At 57.3% G+C, this 17,195-nt stretch overlaps 5 protein-coding genes across 5 annotated transcripts; 3 read left to right on the top strand and 2 right to left on the bottom strand.

The window, feature by feature from the left end:
* Positions 1-1,916: 1,916 nt before the first annotated feature.
* LTHEOB_9803 (uncharacterized protein) lies at positions 1,917-2,234 on the top strand (the record flags this gene model as incomplete). Its single annotated transcript, XM_035519431.1, has 1 exon — positions 1,917-2,234. One exon carries the CDS (start codon positions 1,917-1,919, stop codon positions 2,232-2,234), a length of 318 nt encoding a protein of 105 aa, XP_035368386.1.
* Positions 2,235-5,477: 3,243 nt separating this feature from the next.
* On the top strand, positions 5,478-7,746 carry LTHEOB_9802 (Catalase; the record flags this gene model as incomplete). The annotated part of the gene is made up of 2 exons (XM_035519430.1): positions 5,478-5,605; positions 5,655-7,746. 2 exons carry the CDS (start codon positions 5,478-5,480, stop codon positions 7,744-7,746), a joined length of 2,220 nt encoding a protein of 739 aa, XP_035368385.1.
* Positions 7,747-8,153: 407 nt separating this feature from the next.
* Positions 8,154-9,359, bottom strand: LTHEOB_9801 (Spla ryanodine receptor subgroup; the record flags this gene model as incomplete). Its single annotated transcript, XM_035519429.1, has 1 exon — positions 8,154-9,359. One exon carries the CDS (start codon positions 9,357-9,359, stop codon positions 8,154-8,156), a length of 1,206 nt encoding a protein of 401 aa, XP_035368384.1.
* Positions 9,360-10,042: 683 nt separating this feature from the next.
* Positions 10,043-15,001, bottom strand: LTHEOB_9800 (Snf2 family helicase; the record flags this gene model as incomplete). The annotated part of the gene is made up of 1 exon (XM_035519428.1): positions 10,043-15,001. The coding sequence occupies one exon, from the start codon at positions 14,999-15,001 to the stop codon at positions 10,043-10,045; it is 4,959 nt and encodes a 1,652-aa protein (XP_035368383.1).
* A 372-nt stretch (positions 15,002-15,373) lies between these two features.
* On the top strand, positions 15,374-16,062 carry LTHEOB_9799 (NADH:ubiquinone oxidoreductase; the record flags this gene model as incomplete). The annotated part of the gene is made up of 3 exons (XM_035519425.1): positions 15,374-15,499; positions 15,664-15,975; positions 16,033-16,062. The coding sequence occupies 3 exons, from the start codon at positions 15,374-15,376 to the stop codon at positions 16,060-16,062; spliced, it is 468 nt and encodes a 155-aa protein (XP_035368382.1).
* Between the last annotated feature and the right edge of the window lie 1,133 nt (positions 16,063-17,195).

The raw sequence follows: 17,195 nt of genomic DNA, 5'->3' as shown, positions 1-17,195 counted from the left end.
GCAGGTGGTCGAGGAGCACCCAGGCGACCGATCATGGCGCAGAGAATGGGCCGGTACATGCCTACGTACAGGACGCATCGCTGCCGGCCGCTGAATCCAGCAGTGCCGCCCGCGCTGTCTTGGGAGCAGCGCAGCTGCGCTGCCCGCATGCCCCGGGCCCACTGCTCTCAACAGCGTGCCGGGCCAAGCCCTGGCGATCACTGCCGGCCGCACACCGCACTGTATCAGCCTTGTGCGTGGATCGCCGTTTGTGTGTTTAAGCTGCAGTCAGGCCATTTCATTAGCACCCGCGCATTTGCCTTTGTGCGAACGGAGCCCGCCTGATTTGTATTCGCCCGAGCATTCCTCGCACATGGCACCCTTGCGCTGGCAAGTCTCGCGCGGGCGCGGTGCAGCCGCGGAAGGCCGGAGCGGTGGGACACCACGCAAGGAGCCGGCCCTTACATGGTCAGCCCGTTGCTCGCGGTGGAGCAAATCTTACGTTTGTGCCCGCCAGCCTTACATGTGATGTGGTTCCTGCCTGCTGCCAGGCGGTGCCACAGGGAGAGGCGCGGCCCTTGTTGGGGCAGCAAATGGCTTGCATAAGGCCTGCTAAACGCAGCCTGTCGGCCCGGGGCAGATCACTTCCGCGGCGTGGCCATCAGCGACACGCCGCCCTCGCCGCCCAGCGCGATATCGGCGTCTTGTCGAGCGCGGCGCCTGTATGTCACCTCGCGCGCGCGCAGCAGCAGCGGCACCAGCAGCTTCCCACTGCACTTTCCCTCCTCCTCGCCCGCCAGACGCCCGCCGCCATGCCGCCGTGCGGCGTCCCAGCTGCGCTCCCGCCGTAGCCAGCCCTCCCGCCGGACAGTCCCTGGAAGCAGCACCCAACCGCCGCCCGCGGATTCTGCACCGTCGCCTGCAACACCCAAGGGCCGGCCGCCACTGCCCTCGCCCTCAGAGCCATGCACCCTGGGCTTTGGGCTGCGCAGCCCGCCATCCTCGGCTACCCTCGGCCCCCGGCACTGGACGATCGCGAAGAGGCAGAGTTGAATGGGCCATGGTGAAGACGACGTGTCAGCGCGCGCTGCGAAGGTGCTCTGTAGGCGCAGCTCCAACGAGTTAGGCGCCTCGGAGCTATGCGGGGGAAGCTCGACGCAAGGAGACGGTCCGGGGCTCTAGCGCGGGGTAGCCCGACTACCTTGATGCCCCGAGAGCTGGCGACGAACACCTCAGCTTCACGCTCGGCCCAGAACGGCAATGGGGAGTGCGTGTCCGCAGCCGTTCCCTCTGCGACACGCGCGCTGTCGATGCGCTGCGCTGCGCTGCACCCGCCAGCCCTCACCGCCACCTTATCTGGACGAGCGCGCCATCAACCTCGGATGCGCGACTGCGAAAGTCTTGGCCCTTGTTCGTGCTCGTGAAGGCCCACCCCCAAACGAGTGACGTCTCGCCGGAAGCCTCCAGGCCCCCTCCGGCCCTTCTTCGTGCGCCCGCCATGGACGAGCGGAGCTGCTGCTTACACACGGCTTATAGGCGTGTGCAAGCCGTTGTTGCCCGGGCGATCTCCAGACATCCCAAGCTATAGACGCCACCTCGGATACTATCGTCGCCGTACTTAACAGGCAGGACCACCCCCCTCTGCACCTTCCACGGCTCGCCTGAACCCACTGCGCTCCTACTGCTTGCGCTGCACCAGGAAGATAAGCCTCGCGACCCACCTTCCAGCTGGTCCCCTGAAACGCCAGGTCTCGCACACGTGCTCCCTTTGTCCGGCCGATCAGCGCCCCCAGCTGTGTTACCTCGCAGCACTTAAATTCAGCTCTGTCTCTGCCCTCCCCCTCAGCTCGTCAGCTTCAACTTCTCCTCGCTCTTCCGACCAACCCAGCTTTTTCCCCGTGCTCGCAGCCTTCGTTTTCACCTCAAAGCAATCCGCCATGGCCTCTAACATGAACCAACTGCTTTCGGCTCGCCGTCCTTCCAACTTCCTGGTGCTCGCGCCCACTGCCTCGGCCAACTACCCCGCCTCGCCCCAAGCACTCACGCCCACGACTTCGACCTCCAAGGAGCCCGTCTCGCCAACCGAGGACCTTGAGTCCCCGGTCGTCAAGCCGACGGAGATCGATGCCACGCCCAAGGAGCGCCGGTCCGACAGCGTCAGCAGCAACGGCTCTGCACGCTTCAAGTTCCTGAAGCTGGGCCCGGTCCACTTCGGAAAGGGCGATGGCCAGACCGACTTCGCCGAGGCTGAATGAGCGCCCCTCACGGTGCATCGCCAACGCCGCTCCACTCGGCAACGCCGAGTGCAATACCCACGGTCGGGCCTGGATGACTTCTGCTATCGGTGCACCAGCTATTCCAGATTGAACTTTCTACTCGTGACTTGGATTACGGTGTTCGGATATCGGCTATTACTGTGCTCGTGCTTTGCGGGATGGACCCCGCGCGAATTGTTGCTCCTGGCAATTGAGTTAGTATGCTAGCGGATACATGATTGTGGAGGACACATCAGTCAAGGACCCCGGAAATCAGAGTGTCACGATTTTACGATATTGGCAATAGAGTTATTCTTCATACATGCATTCCGGTGCTCGTCGATAATTCTCGAATTATGGGCTTGACGTCATGCCGCTTGCTCAGTCCCGCTGTCCAAGTATTAAGCTTCTATACATGCTCCAGTTATTGTGGAGAACGGACCTGTCGGTGTGACTGCAGGCGAATAGGAGTTTCATCGGTAGCATTGCCAACCAATCAAATATGCCGTCAATGCTGCAGTCTAGTCCACCAGCCGATCGCGTGAAAAAGATCCAATAGCGAAATCCATTTTCCTGATTCCGATAGAGTTTCTGAATTTTGGATCCATGTTTCCGGCGAGAATGTTCAGCGTCCAGGCTCAACCTCCTTAGCGAAGAGGCGCGCTGATTCGTAATTTGAGGTCACGAGCGTTTGACGTGGGCAATGATGCACGCGAAAAGGGGTCTGGCGTCCAATAGCTCACGAGGCACGCTGTGCGATCTACGGCGTCCGGAAGCATGTCCGTAGTGTATACGCTCGCTTGAGAAGGGCCTGAAGCTGGGGGAAAGCTGATGAATAGCTGGAGCGCTTCATTGGGGACCGCGTGTAGCGCGTCTAGGCGCAGGGCGACTACTTCCTCATCAAGTTAGAAGACGTGTGATCCCCCGCGTACGCACACTAAGGAATCGCTAGTCTGCCGGAGTCCGAAACCCGAAGACCTTCTGTCCTCTTTAGCGCACGAACGTAGTTCTTTAACATTCTGAAGAAGCTCCTTGAAACACAAAATCGCACTTGACGGCGGGTGTCCCAACAACCGCATCCGGAATATCCGACGATTCGAGCTTCACCTCAGACCCAGATCAGCAAGCCATCCACCCCCCGGCAATCCAGCTCTCCGACCTCACGACAAATGAGCTGTCTGTGCATGCTCAGCACAGGTAAACAATACGACTGGCACTTGGCAATGTGACCGCCTCAGTCATTTTAGGAGAACGAGGCTTGCCTAGGCAGACTGGATGCCCGTAGCCATTATGAAGCGGAAAGGGGGTTATCTTCTTCGGCACCATTCAGTGGAAGGAAATGTGGCAGTAAAGAAAGTGAGCACGCACCCAGTCAGCATGAAGGCTCGCGCAACCCAGAACTGCCATTGCTTGACAATTCTGTAGCATTAAGATGCCCCCGCCTCGGTGGGACTAGCGTCAGGGACAGCCGGGATGCAGTCAGTCAGTGTTGTGGAGGAGGAAAAGCAATAATGCAGTGCACAGATCAGAGCAGGAGGACCCAAGCGCCCTAACGCTTTGTGGTAGGCCTGTTGCCTTGAGCGTTGTACAGTATCTCTCATTTTACCAGTCTTGGCGACAGCTTGATTAACTTTGCTTCTTTCGCGGGACGTCGGAAGCATCTTCCCTTGTCGCGATCGACTCTGTCCTTTTGCAAATCACCATTTCGGGACACAGCTTGCAACAGATGAACAGTCGGGAATCAAGCAGATCTCTCTCCCTCTTTTCTCTCGGCGGTAGGGCTGGGGAGCAAAGCGTCGCGGCCTAGCGCATGGCTCCCGCGACCCCAGACCATGCGGCTCATCGTCCGATCTCACGTGAAGCATGTTTGGTCGTCCCCCGGTTGTACCGGGGTGTTCTCAGCATGCCCTTTGTATCACGCACGGCCTCTTCGATAATTGCACCAGGTCGGAAGCACCGCGCTATCGACGAAGAAGGGCAATAACACAGCGTCTTCTATTGTACATGTTGCGTGCGGGTCGGGAGCAAGTCGTTTGGCACGGTTTCAGAGAATAGAACAGCCAATCGAAGGCGACCGGGGGCGGCTTTTCCGGGCATTCGCTGAGACCGAATGAAAAACGCCACGGCGGCTGCGGGCCAAAGGGCAGGTGTAGTTCGAGAGGGCGGACTGTGCTCCGCCTGGGGGGTTTCGTGAGCAGGGCTGCGTGTCGTGCAGCATACAGCTCGAGCGACTGGCGAGCGGGCCGATGTGCCAAGGCTTGGAATAGGCATGCGATGGCGTTGTGAGTTGCACGCTGGAGATGAGAGGGCGGCATGCAGCGTGCCGTCTCTCGTGCAGTTTTTCTCGTGTGCGAAGGAGGGAGGGCGCTAAGAACCATGTCTGTGGCATGTGTCAACTGGGCAGTCACGTTGAATGGCTGGCGTGGCTATCGCGATGGGCTGCATTGTGCGAGGTGACAGGTCAGGACATGCTCGTGATGACAGTCAATCAAAACCAATATGGGACACGGACAGCGTCACAGCAGCCTTGCGCAGACTCGCGTTTGACGTCGGGCAGACGCGTCGGCGGGAGCTGCGCGGCGAGAAGCTTTGATGCGCCTGCGTCCGAGTAATTAGCGAAGCCGATCACCGTCATAGATTCTCTTCACCCCAACCTGCGTCGCACAGCGCAACACCCACCAGCAGTGGCCGAGGGCGTGGCTGCCAGCAACAGGACCTCGTCCGGCGCGCCGCGTCGAATGGCATCGTCGAGGACCGGGGCGCTGACGCGACGACTTCTTAGACCGGCCGCGCTATCGTCAGCTAGGCTCAACGGCTTCGGCACGCGGCAATCGTGATTTCGAAGCTGCGCGGCCTCGACCGACAAAAGACATGGGATTTGCCAGAATTCGCCATGTATCGATCGGGCTGAGGCTGATGTTCTGCGATAACCTGATTCGCCGGCGCCTTCCGATGGATCCAGTCAATCTGACGTCGTCCATACAACACCACATTGCAAAGACCATGCTTCCAATTGGACGGCCCACCATCTTGCCCGATGCGTTTGCCCTCAGTTGTCGATTGCCGACACGCCCCGCTCGGGCAACCACCTACTCTGCGCCGACCTGTGCTCTTTCCCACATTGCTCAATAACTACGTCATGATTCGCCTGCTCTTTATATCCATCCGACGCGGTGGATGCTCTCCCAGCGAGCTCTACCGCGCGCCATTGCCCTGTCATTTACACCCCAATTCACTGGCACCATGGCCTCGAATCTCTTCGCCTCCGGTCTTTCCAAGGTTGCCCACGGCACCGAGGGAAAAAAGGTTGCCGACCTGGCAACAGACACGAAGAACTACCAAGACTCGAACAACAGAGAAACTTCGGACTGGTTGGTCCAACAAACACCTCATATTGAACAGCAACTGACACGGCAACAGGGGCGTTAAGAAAACCAACACCGATGACTGGCTAAAGGTTGCCAGCGACGGCAAGACCGGTCCCATGCTGCTCGAGGACCACTTTGCCCGTGAGAAGATCATGCGTTTCGACCACGAGCGCATTCCCGAGCGTGTTGTCCATGCCAGAGGCAGTGCTGCTTTCGGAAAGTTTACCCTCTTTGAGAGTGCTTCGGACGTCACCAATGCCGCTGTCCTGACCGACACTTCAAGAGAAACCCCTCTCTTTCTGAGATTCTCCACCGTCCTAGGTAGCCGTGGCAGTGCCGACACTGTCCGCGATGTTCGCGGCTTCGCCGTTAAGTTCTACACCGAGGAGGGCAACTGGGACGTCGTTGGCAACAACATCCCAGTCTTTTTCATCCAAGATGCCATCAAGTTCCCCGATGTCATTCACGCTGGAAAGCCCGAGCCTCACAACGAGGTTCCCCAGGCTCAGTCTGCCCACAACAACTTTTGGGATTTCCAGTATCTGCACACCGAGGCCACGCACATGTTCATGTGGACCCAGTCCGACCGTGCTATTCCCCGTTCCTACCGCATGATGCAGGGGTTCGGTGTCAACACTTACACCCTGACCAACGACAAGGGTGAGCGGCATTTTGTCAAGTTCCATTTCACTCCCGAGCTTGGTGTCCACTCGTTTGTGTGGGACGAGGCCCTCAAGATTGCTGGTCAGGACCCTGACTTCCACCGCAAGGACCTCATGGAGGCGATTGATATGGGTGTCTACCCTAAATGGAAGTTCGGCATCCAAGTTATCCCCGAAGCCGACGAGGACAAATTCGAGTTTGACATTTTGGATGCCACTAAGATCTGGCCTGAAGAGCTGGTGCCTATTCGTTACATTGGTGAGCTTGAGCTCAACCGCAACGTCGATGAGTTCTTCACGCAGACCGAGCAGGTGGCATTCTGCACCTCCCACGTCGTCCCCGGTATTGGCTTCTCCGACGACCCCTTGCTTCAGGGTCGTAACTTCTCCTACTTTGACACCCAGCTCTCCCGTCTCGGTATCAATTGGCAAGAGTTACCCATCAACCGGCCCGTCTGTCCCGTTATGAACCAGAACCGCGACGGCGCCATGCGTCATGGCATCCACAAGGGGACTGTCAACTACTGGCCGAACAGATACGGCGCCTGCCCTCCTGCCACGGCCTCGGAGGGAGGCTATGTCGAGTACCCGGAGAAGCTGATCGGTATCAAGTCGCGCCTGCGGAGCAAGAAGTTCCAAGAGCACTTCAACCAAGCACAGCTGTTCTACAACTCTCTTTCTGAGCCCGAGAAAACCCATGTTGCAGCTGCTCTGTCCTTTGAGCTCGACCACTGCGATGACCCTGTGGTATACGAGCGTATGAGCCAGCGCCTGGCTGAGATTGACCTCTCACTGGCACAAACGGTTGCCGAGATGGTTGGCGGCCAAATCCCGCAGGACACACCGCGTCCCAATCACGGCAAGAAAGCCAAGGGTCTTAGCCAAATGGAGTATCTTCCCAAGGAGCCTACCATTGCTTCTCGCCGTGTGGCTATCCTTATCGCCGACGGCTTCGATCCTGCAGCCTATGCCGGTGTCAAGGCCGCCCTGACGGCAGCGAAAGCCTTCCCGTTCACCATCAGCACTCGCCGCTCTCCCATCTTCGCCGCCGGCGAGGACCGTAAGACTGGGCAGGGTGTCAAGCCCGACCACCATCTCGAGGGCATGCGCTCTACCATGTTCGACTCTATCTTCATCCCTGGCGGTGCTGACTCCATTGCGACCCTCCGCAAAAGCGGTCGTGCTTTGCACTGGATCCGCGAGGCCTTTGGCCATCTTAAAGCCATCGGCGCTGTTGGTGAGGCGGCCGCCTTCGTCAAAGACGCCCTTACCCTGCCCGAGGTCGAAGTCTCCGTGTCTGGGGAAATTCAGAACTCGTATGGCGTCGTTACCGCCGCTAAGGTCACTCCCGAGAGCTTCAAGGAGGTGTTCAAGATGGCCAAGGGTGCGATGGATTTCGTGGACGCCTACTTCTTTGAAATTTCGCAGCACAGGAACTGGGAGCGCGAGTCGAGCGGCCTGAACGCCCAGGTGGCGTACTGAGGATCATCGAAGTAATGAACGGCTGGTCTCAAGTTGCAAATCAAGGGTTCTCTGTATAACTTTGCATAATTTGATAGTATGGTATAATGACTAAAATGACATTCTTACTTCAAATTGTCAGTCTTCAAATTGCACTGCAAAGAAATGGTTTAACAATATCGCAGAATGGGATAAGAGTGAATTAGTGGAAGTGGAATGCATCTATCTTCCCTCCCAATATTCACGCACGCATCTGACCATCATCCTTCCAGCTTAAAAGGATATCCTTATGACCGTATGACCATCGCACCTATTCCCATTTCCATCAGATAAACATGTCAAAATGAAGTGAAGAGTATGTCACAAACCCCTTTGCCATCAACACACATTCACACTCTCCTCTCTCTCCCCAAGACTCTTTCTCTCAATCAAACATGCTCAGGTCTGTACATCCAATCCGCCTGGTTGAAGAAGACCTCAAAATCGACACCACCAAACATGCCCACGGCGCCACAGATGTCGAAGTCGCCTTCGAGCCCTTCGACGCCGCCGATGGCCCTCTCGTCCAGCTCCTCGTGCAAGTCCCAGCCGCCCTTTCTCTTCCCGTTGCGCGTGAAGAAGACTTCGACGTCGCACTTGCCCCCCGGTTGCTGTTGCCAACCGCCAGCACCACCAGCACCAGCTCCGTACTGCGGCGGATTCCTCGGGATGTTGAAGGTCATGCCCAGGCCGACCGTGTCGCCGGGCGCGAAGGCGGTGGTGAAGTCGACGCCGCCGAACGTGTCGTTGACGTACTTGCGGCCGTCGTCGCCGTGCACGCCCAAGCTGCCGCGCTGCCAGCCGGGCAGGCGCCAGGCCGGGTAGGGCTGTGCGACGAAGCCGACGGCGATGCCGGCGTCGGCCTCTTCAAGGCTCGCGGTGGTGGTGCCGGGCATGCCGCCGACGCCGGCCACGCGCAGCTCGAAGTAGATGGTCTTCGGGCGGCCCGTCGCCAGCGGGCTGTGCGCCAGCGCAGAGTACAGCGGCAGCGCGGTCCACAGGCAGGCGTCGCCGCAGCCGCTGGCGGTGCGGCCGCGGTAGCGGCCCGGCGACGTGTTGTGCGGGATGAGCTCGCCCTTGTACGTTTGCTGGTGGGGAGGGGCGAAGGCGACGCGCCCGAAGGCGAGGGCGGAGAGCTGTGCCGGCGTCAGGGCGAACGGCCCGCGCAGCGGGTTCGCCTTGCACCACTTGAATGCCGCCTCGCCTGCCTCGGCCGACGCGTTGGCTGTCGGTGAGAAGTCGTTGTTGATGGGCGGCGGCGGCGGCAAGAGCGCCGTGTCTGGGATCACGGTCCAGTCGTGGTAAGGCGGGGGCTCTGCGGACGAGGCGCCGGCGTGCGACTGCGGTGGTTGTTGATAGGGTTGAGGCTGCTGAGAATAGTCCACGTACGGCTGCTGGTGATGATCTTTCTTGGTGTAGTCGACGAAAGGGTTGTTTTGATTGTGCGACGGCGGGGGACCAGGAGGAGGGGCGTAGTCGCCGGCGGAAGAGGAAGCAGCGTAGTTGGTACCGTAGCCCGGCGGAGGACCGGGTGGTGGCGCATACTGCCCCTCAAGCTGATGTTTTTCTTTCTTGAAGGGATTCCAGTGTGGCATGTTGTTGTTGACGGGGTGTTTGGTGTCTTTTGATATGCAGTCCTAGCTCTTCTGATGGGTATCGTTGGATGCAGTTTAATGAGCAGCTCCTCCGTCTTTCCGGCGCGTGTAATTGTGTTGGTCAGTTGATACCTAGGGTGCTGGCCACGTTTCAGGATCATGCACAAAGCGGCGCAGGGTCTAGTAATACGTGCTGTGTGGCGAAGTCGATGTATTTGTAGTTGTCATGTGGTTGAGGTGATGGAGCAATCAAGGAAGGTGCGAGGCGCAGCCGATCCTTGGCTGGCTTGGGCCAATCCTTCGCAACATCCATTCAACATTTGCTCTGCCAATAACTAGTCCATCGACACATGAAGATGGGAAATATTACTTAAGAGCTTGGGACAGGCCCAAGCTGGACAATTTTCGGTTTTTAGATTAAACCTGATAGTGATACAGAAGCCCGAGTGAGAAGAATAACTCTGCTCTCGCCAACAGAAAATCCACCAACCGAGATGAATGCCGTAAGGAAAAGCCGAGTAAATCTCTTTATGCCTACCCATTCGACAATGACAACGCCGACCATGCCCTGGTGTTCGCCTGAATGCACAACTCCCTCTCCATAATCCATAGCAAAGAAACCCACCACCCGATAGACAGCTTGTATACACGGCTTTTGCGCAGGAAATCCCAAAACAGCTGACTCATCTCCTTCGACGAACGCGATGCTCCTGTCCTTTCCTGCTCTTGCGGCGCCTCTTGTCAGGCGGCGGGCCCAATGGCACATCCCTCATCTCCCATTCCCAAAGTCTGATCATGTACTCGTCGACATGCGGCAATTCATCCGGATCGCCCTCGTCGCCCGGAGCAGGCGTAGGCGGAACAGACGTTTTTGGCGTCGCGCTAGGCCGAGAAGCATTCTCGTCAAAGTCCGCGTCGTCGATGTGTACTTCATGCACGATCTCTTTTTGCGCAGCCTTGGCTGCGTCCGTGTCCTCCTTATCCTCAATGCCTTCAAGGACGGGAGCAATGCCCGAGGAATCAGGCGCACCAATGTTTCCTAAGACTCTGTCCATGGCAGCGTTGGCTTCTTCGTCATCTGCTTCCGGGATCTCGTCGAATGCATCCTTGTACGTAAGGCGGTTGAAGTAGTCTGTTGTAAAGTCGCCTTTCTGGATGATGACGTCATCAAGCAGTCTCTTTTGGTTTGATTTCCGGAGGATGTTTGCCTCAATCGTGTATTCTGAGACAAACCTGTAGATATGCACATCGCGCGTCTGGCCGATTCTGTGGCACCGATCCTGGCACTGCTTGTCCATTGCAGGATTCCAGTCGAGATCGTAGAATATGACTGTGTCAGCGCCAGTCAAGTTGATTCCGAGACCGCCAGAGCGTGAAGAGAGGATGAAGCAAAGGATCCTGGGGTCGTTGTTGAACCGGTCGGTGAGAATCTGACGTTGCTCAATCTTCGTTGCACCATCGAGACGGAGGTAGCGATGGCCGTGGATGTTGAGGAACTGTTCCAAAATGTCAAGCACCTTCGTCATCTGAGTGAAGATAAGCGCTCGATGGCCACCGGCTTGCAAGTCTCGCAAGAGCTTTGCCAACCGTTGAAGCTTTCCGCAGTCGTATTGGAGGAGACGCTTGTCTGGGAAGGCGATGGACAGCCGGACGCGGGACTCATGGAATGGGTCAGGTTTGCTCACTGGCTGAGTGCTGCGAATCATGGCCACACGCTCCTCGCCAAGGGCCAAACTAGGCAGATCGTTCGCAACGACCGCGGGAGTGACGCAACTGAACTTTTGAATCGTGGATCTGTAGGATTCAGAGCGTTCCTCCAGCGTAGGCACTATATCCTGCCACATCGAGTGCGTGTTCATGTACCAATCGCCGTAGTTCTGCTTCTTTTTGGGGCCTCTTGATGCGATAATTTGCTGTGGAGAATCATTGATGATCAGCTGTTCGATTAACCCACGTCCGTAGATCGGCTTCCGCTGTGCGCGTTGACGCGTGACACGGAGACAATTTTGGAGATGGTCCAAGATGGATCTGTTTGACTCTTCCTCGAGATGGCTTGAAATAGAGGCGACTGTTCTCCCATCAACTCGGCTAGCAGGCTTCAGACGGCGGGTCTGTCGCTCGATGAGCCCCTCGAAGGGCCGTATAGCCTGGATCGCTTGGATACGCCGACTCTGGATGGCCGACGTGCTCTCGTTCCGGACAAAGTCGAGATTAAGGTAGTCGAAATCCAACTTTTCCTCCTCCTCCTTTAAGAATCGCCTGCGCACAAGCAGATCCTTGATCTCAAACTCGGCTACGACAGACTTATGCATCGCAAAAGACGTGACAATCTGCCTCGTCTCGAACAGATCAGGGTGGTTGCAGACTTTGCGGAGAGACATTAAGCAGTTCATGATGGACATGTAGTTCCCACCAGCGAGGACCTGCCGCGTGTCCGCTCTGCTCATGAACCCGTCATAGAGCTGCCTCTGTCTCTTTGAAAGACGGCAGTACACGACGTGTTCATACTTGCCTGGCATTTGCTTTTCAACGTCTGCCTTCAATCTCCTCAGCAGGTAAGGGCGCAAAACCTCGTGCAGCTGCTTGACCGTAGCCTGCGCTTCTGCGTCGAGTTCTTGTCTCCCTTGATCGAGGATCTGATTGGCGGGACGGGCAAGCGCGGTGGTGAAATTACTCAACGCTGCGAACCCACCATGCCCGTCATCTCCGGAGGGCATGAGGAAGAAGAGCAGGGACCAAAGCTCTTGCAGGTTGTTTTGAAGCGGCGTACCAGTAAGAAGAAGGCGCTTGGAGGTTTTGAAGGTGAGCAGTGTTTGCCAACGCTGGGTCTGGAAGTTTTTGATGTTGTGGGCCTCATCTAGGATCAGATAATGCCAGCTGCGCTTCTTGAACGCCGCGGCGTCATGAAGAATCAACTGGTAAGAAGTGATTACGACGTTCCACATGTCGTCATTCATCCAGCCTTGACGTTTGCGCCTGCGTTCCTCGATGGATCCGTAATATGCGAGAACTTTGAATCCAGGACAGAACTTTTTGAACTCCATCTCCCAGTTCAGCATGACACTGGTGGGGACAACGACAAGATGCGGACCCCAGACCTCCTTTTCAACTGCAAGATGAGCAAGCAACGCAATTGTTTGGATCGTCTTTCCTAAACCCATCTCATCGGCAAGAATACCGTTGGTGTCTCCATCGTAAAGTCCAGCAAGCCAGTCCAAACCCTCGTGCTGATAAGGACGTAGCTTCCCACGGAATAGAGCCGGAACTGGCGTTCGAAGTGTTGATGCCGATTCGACAATTTCATCGACCTCCTCGGCATTTTCTTCCTTGTCTTCTCCAGATTGCTGCACATCCTCCATAGAATCTGAAACGTCCATTTCCTTCCGGGGGGACTTGTTTTCGGATACTCCATTTGTAGGGGTAATCGTTGCATGTTCCTGATCCAGCGTGGTCCCGTTAGGTTCTTCAATGTGGCCATTCTCTAGAGGTCCAGAGGTGGCATCCTCCATCAATTCCGGATCTTCTTCTGGGGGAGGTGTCCCTTCCTCGTCTGATGGCGCCGGCTCCGCTGTGTCATCCACTTGCTCGGCGGCCTTCTTTTTCAAGTCTGATATTTCTTGAGCGGAAAGGAAGCCCCACGTGCCCAGGCCTTCGTCCTCATCTTCTTCGCTCTCCTCCCCATCCTCGTCGTCCGGCTCTGTTGCGCTGCCCTCATCGCTGTCAGAATCCATGTTCATATCCGAATCATCATCTTCGTCATCCATTAGAATCTCGTCGACTTCCTCCAACTGAATGTTCGCAGGATCGATGCCATTTGCTTTGGATTCGTTCATAACAGAGTCTAACGCCGGCGACTCGTCAGACTTATCCACATGGCCATTCGTGAGAAGGCTAGCCAAGCCTGGTCCGTCGTCATCATCCTCTTCGTCCTCGTCATCTTCATCCTCGTCCTCATCAGACGAAGGCAGATCCGGTAGTTGAAGCTTCGCATATTTCTCCCGAAGTTGTTCTTGTGTAAGATTGGCGTCATCATCGTCAGGGAGAGGGTCCTCTTCACTTTCGTCGCTCGACATGTTCTCCGAGTCCATTTCCGTTTCCCCCCTTTCAGTAACGTCTTCCTTACCCGCCATACTGGACGCTGGTCTAGTACTTGCCATTCGGCTTTCAGTCTCCCCATCCTCCTCGTCATCCTCGTCCATGAAAGATTCAAAGTCATCCTCATCGTCACTGCTCTGCATAGAGCCAGCCATGTTTCTTCTCTCCTTGAGCAAAGCAGTAGACTGGTGCAGCAACGACTTCATCGTCTGCTTACCCAGCTTCTCCTGCTCTTCCAGCCACCGGTCTTGCCGCCTCTTGTCTACCTCTGCCTTCACCAACACCCAGGTCTGTTGCATATCCCTCACAAGCTGCCTGTAGCGCTTTCCCGCATCCTCCTTCTCTTCTTCCTCGAGCTCCTCCTTCGTCTTTGGTCTCTCTGCCTTGAGCCTCGCTTGTTTCGCATCCTCCCGCGCCCGCCAAGCCTCAGCACACTCGTGAGCCAGCCTTCGAGCAGTCTGTACGTGCTCTCTGTGCTCCTTCATGAGCAGCTTACGGAAATGGCATGCGTGAGCGGCGATATGGTCCCAAGGCCCATACCGAGGCGGCGGTTCTTCCTCCGCCTCAATGGCATACTTGGAGCACCGCTCTTCACTTAGCACGCCCCCTGGCTCCGCAGCATCGAGTATCCGCAGCCTCAGCAAGGCCTCTTCCTTCGCTTCCTCCGGTGTGAGCTTCTTAAGATCCTCGCCCGCCAGAGGGTCATCCTGTTCGAGCCAGCGAGCAAACGAAGAATTCTCATCTCCGGGCTGCGCGTGGAGAGGGTGCAGGTAGGGAAGTTCGATGGGACCGGTTAGGTCGATCTTTGGGCGCTGCGCACGCGGCGAAGCGTCGCTGTGGGAGCGTGAATAGCCATTTTGAGAAGCATTTGCCTCGGCAGCACTCTGTGCTTCGCTTATGCGGCCTGATTTCCTCCGCGGCACGCCATTCGGCGTCGAGTTTGCCTCAGCACGTGCTCGGCGGGAGCTCCCATGTGTAGGATTGGCGGCTTGCGGCGTACGTGCAGGCGTGGACTCGGCGGCTCTCGATCTGCGAGCAGGTGTCTTGTGGGCGGGCGATTGGGCGGCGGAAGACTTGGCTTGGTGCTGCGGCTTCAGTGATTTGGGAGCGGGGGATGCGGCAGCCTTGCGGGCGGTCTGAGAGCCTGCAGTCTTGGTAAGGTTGCTGGTCGACGTCGACTTCTGCAGCGCGCGGCGGGACGACCGGCGCGCGTCGGGCTGTGGCGACTGCTCGACGGGCAGGGCATTCATGCGGCCGGAGCGACGCTTGCCGTCAACCATGAAAGATGTTGGGCCGTCGGCCTCGATGCGCTTCCACGGCGGCGAAGGCGGACGCGATGGCCTGCTCGAGTCGTCGAGCTTGCGGCGCTTGCTGGGCGGGCCTCCGCCAGGCGTGGCGGAACGATCGGTGGGCGCATCGTCGGCGAAAGGCTGGCCGTTGGTGCAGGTGGCGTCGTGAGCATTCCCGTCGCTGGGTGGCTGCGCGGCGAGGCCGTTACTGCGGTGGTGGGTGCTCTCGTCGCGCTCGAGAACATCCGTGTTTTGCATAGCCAGGGCTTTGGAGGGCCGCCAAAGTCGTCGGACCCCCTCTGCACATGCGAGCGTCGCGTGCGGGGCGCCGAATTCGATGCCGTTGGGAAGTTCAGCGCGCGGGAGATGCAGTGCCGCGGTCAGACATGAGCTTTGCGATCTGGCGCGTGCGCGGTGGGCGAAAAAAGCGCGTGAGCGTGGACGATGGGCGACGGAGAGACATTCCTGAGCAATCAGCGCCGCCTTGACTTGCTGACGCTTGGCGCGAGGCACGCTCCACCACCTCAAGCAACCACGCCTGCCATCCCGCACGCAACACCACCCATTGCGCCCCCGCTGCCACCGTACGCGTTCCCGTCCCCGCTCCGGCGCCCGCGCTGATCCGCCCAGATGCTCTCGCGCCGAATTGCTGCGGCGCGCCCGCTCACCCGCGCCCTGCGGCCCGCCGCTCCTCAAGCCTCCCGTCTCCAGCTCCGCCACGCCTCGACCGGCGCCGATGTCGAGGACCCTGACATGGTCAGTCTGCCCTGTGCCCGTCGTTAAGTTCCGCGGAGATGAGGAGAGGGCCGATTGGGAAGCAGTGCTGCAGGAGGGGCGGCTTGGCGGGACTTTCTCCGGCCGCTGTATACCGCTGCGGCATCTCTGTCGGATTCGACGGCTAACCCGCTTGCTGCGTACAGAACGGCGGCTACGTCAACCCCCCGGCCGTCAAGCGCCAGTTCCGCGACCCGTACGGCGACTGGTGGGACAAGCAGGAACGCCGCAACTACGGCGAGCCCGTCCACGAGGACAACGACATCCTTGCCATCTTCTCCCCGGAGGAATACACTCACTTCAAGCCCAACTGGGGCTGGGTCCTCTTCGGCACCTTCTGGGCTACTTTCGGTAGTTTCTGTGGCGTCACCTACTATCTCCGCCCCGACAAGCCCAGCGCACCGAGGACTTTCGTCGATGGCCTGGAGAAGGAACTGGGCGGTCCCGGCGCTGTGCGCGTAAGTTTCCCCTGTGAAGTAGCTCCATACTGCTCCGATGCTGATCGACCCATCTAGGCGAGGAAGGACGGTGAGGGCGAGTGGTGAACGGACTAAAGGAAACCATTGTATTGTACATAAAGTACTGGTAACGGGCCTTAGACGGCACCAATCTAACCTTTCATTGAGACAGCAGCTATTGCGTAAGGAGAGCTTCACATCTGCTCATATCAAAAATGCGTCGATTCATTTAGTCCCGTCCACGCGCTTGTGACTGATGGCAGGAACAGTGATGTAATCCAAAGTGGGCGGCCTTGTCGAATTCCCTAGCCGACATGCACCTTCGTCCTTGCCTGAATATGCTTTGCACTTGGCTCCAAGCTTAGATTTCACCATAGTCCGAGACGAGTAGAACCATTCCCATACAGCACGAATAAGATTCCAGCCCCGAAAGCCGTCGTTGGCGCAGTCATTGCCAGAGTCGAGTATATCTTCAAGGGGGATGTTTGGCAAGGGGTTTTTCTCCATTTTATCCCACGGTGGAATAAAGTTTTTGTCCGCTGCCAGTGCTCTTTCTTGATCGGTATACGTGTGGGATTCCGCGATGTGATAACGCTGCCATTTGAGATTTCCCAGATTAGACGGAGACCAATCCGGGTTTCGGGAGAGGTATTCACTCTTCGCTCTAAGACCTTCTAGATGCTCGCCTAAGCATAATTCTCTGTCTGGCTGCCGTCTTCATCGTACTGAACATTCGAGAGTTCGCTCACACAAGACTAATTATCGTTTCTCGTGGTCGCGATCGCGGGCCGGCTTACGCGGGATCCGGCGTCAGTTCTCGTAGTCACGGTTATGGTGGTGGGCTAACTTACGCGGAATCCGGCGTTACTTCTCATAGTCCTAGTCGCAGTAGCGGGCTCACTAAGATCATCCCAATCATCTTTTACTATAGGTATAGTGGTATTATAGTCGAGGGCGGTTAACGCTCGGAAATTTTGCTTAAATCCTCGTCACCGCTAGTGTGTATCAGGGCGACTTTCGCTTTCACCATCGTAAGGACTTTGTTTCTACTCATGTCGTCCTTTAGGGCTGTGTCAATTGAATATTGTGTCCTCATTACGCTCGCGGTGGCTACTGTAGAATGAATGGCCGGGAGGGAAAAAAGAATAAATCACTTGACGAAATAGCAAAACTGAACCCCGCTACATGCGGGTTAAGCTCAGAAAGACTCCTTGGGACCG

Source organism: Lasiodiplodia theobromae (assembly GCF_012971845.1).
Source record: "Lasiodiplodia theobromae strain AM2As chromosome Unknown scaffold_34, whole genome shotgun sequence".
In the NCBI taxonomy this organism is placed as follows: domain Eukaryota; kingdom Fungi; phylum Ascomycota; class Dothideomycetes; order Botryosphaeriales; family Botryosphaeriaceae; genus Lasiodiplodia; species Lasiodiplodia theobromae.
Note: the sequence above shows the minus strand (reverse complement) of the source record. Positions and strands in the feature narration are given on the sequence as shown.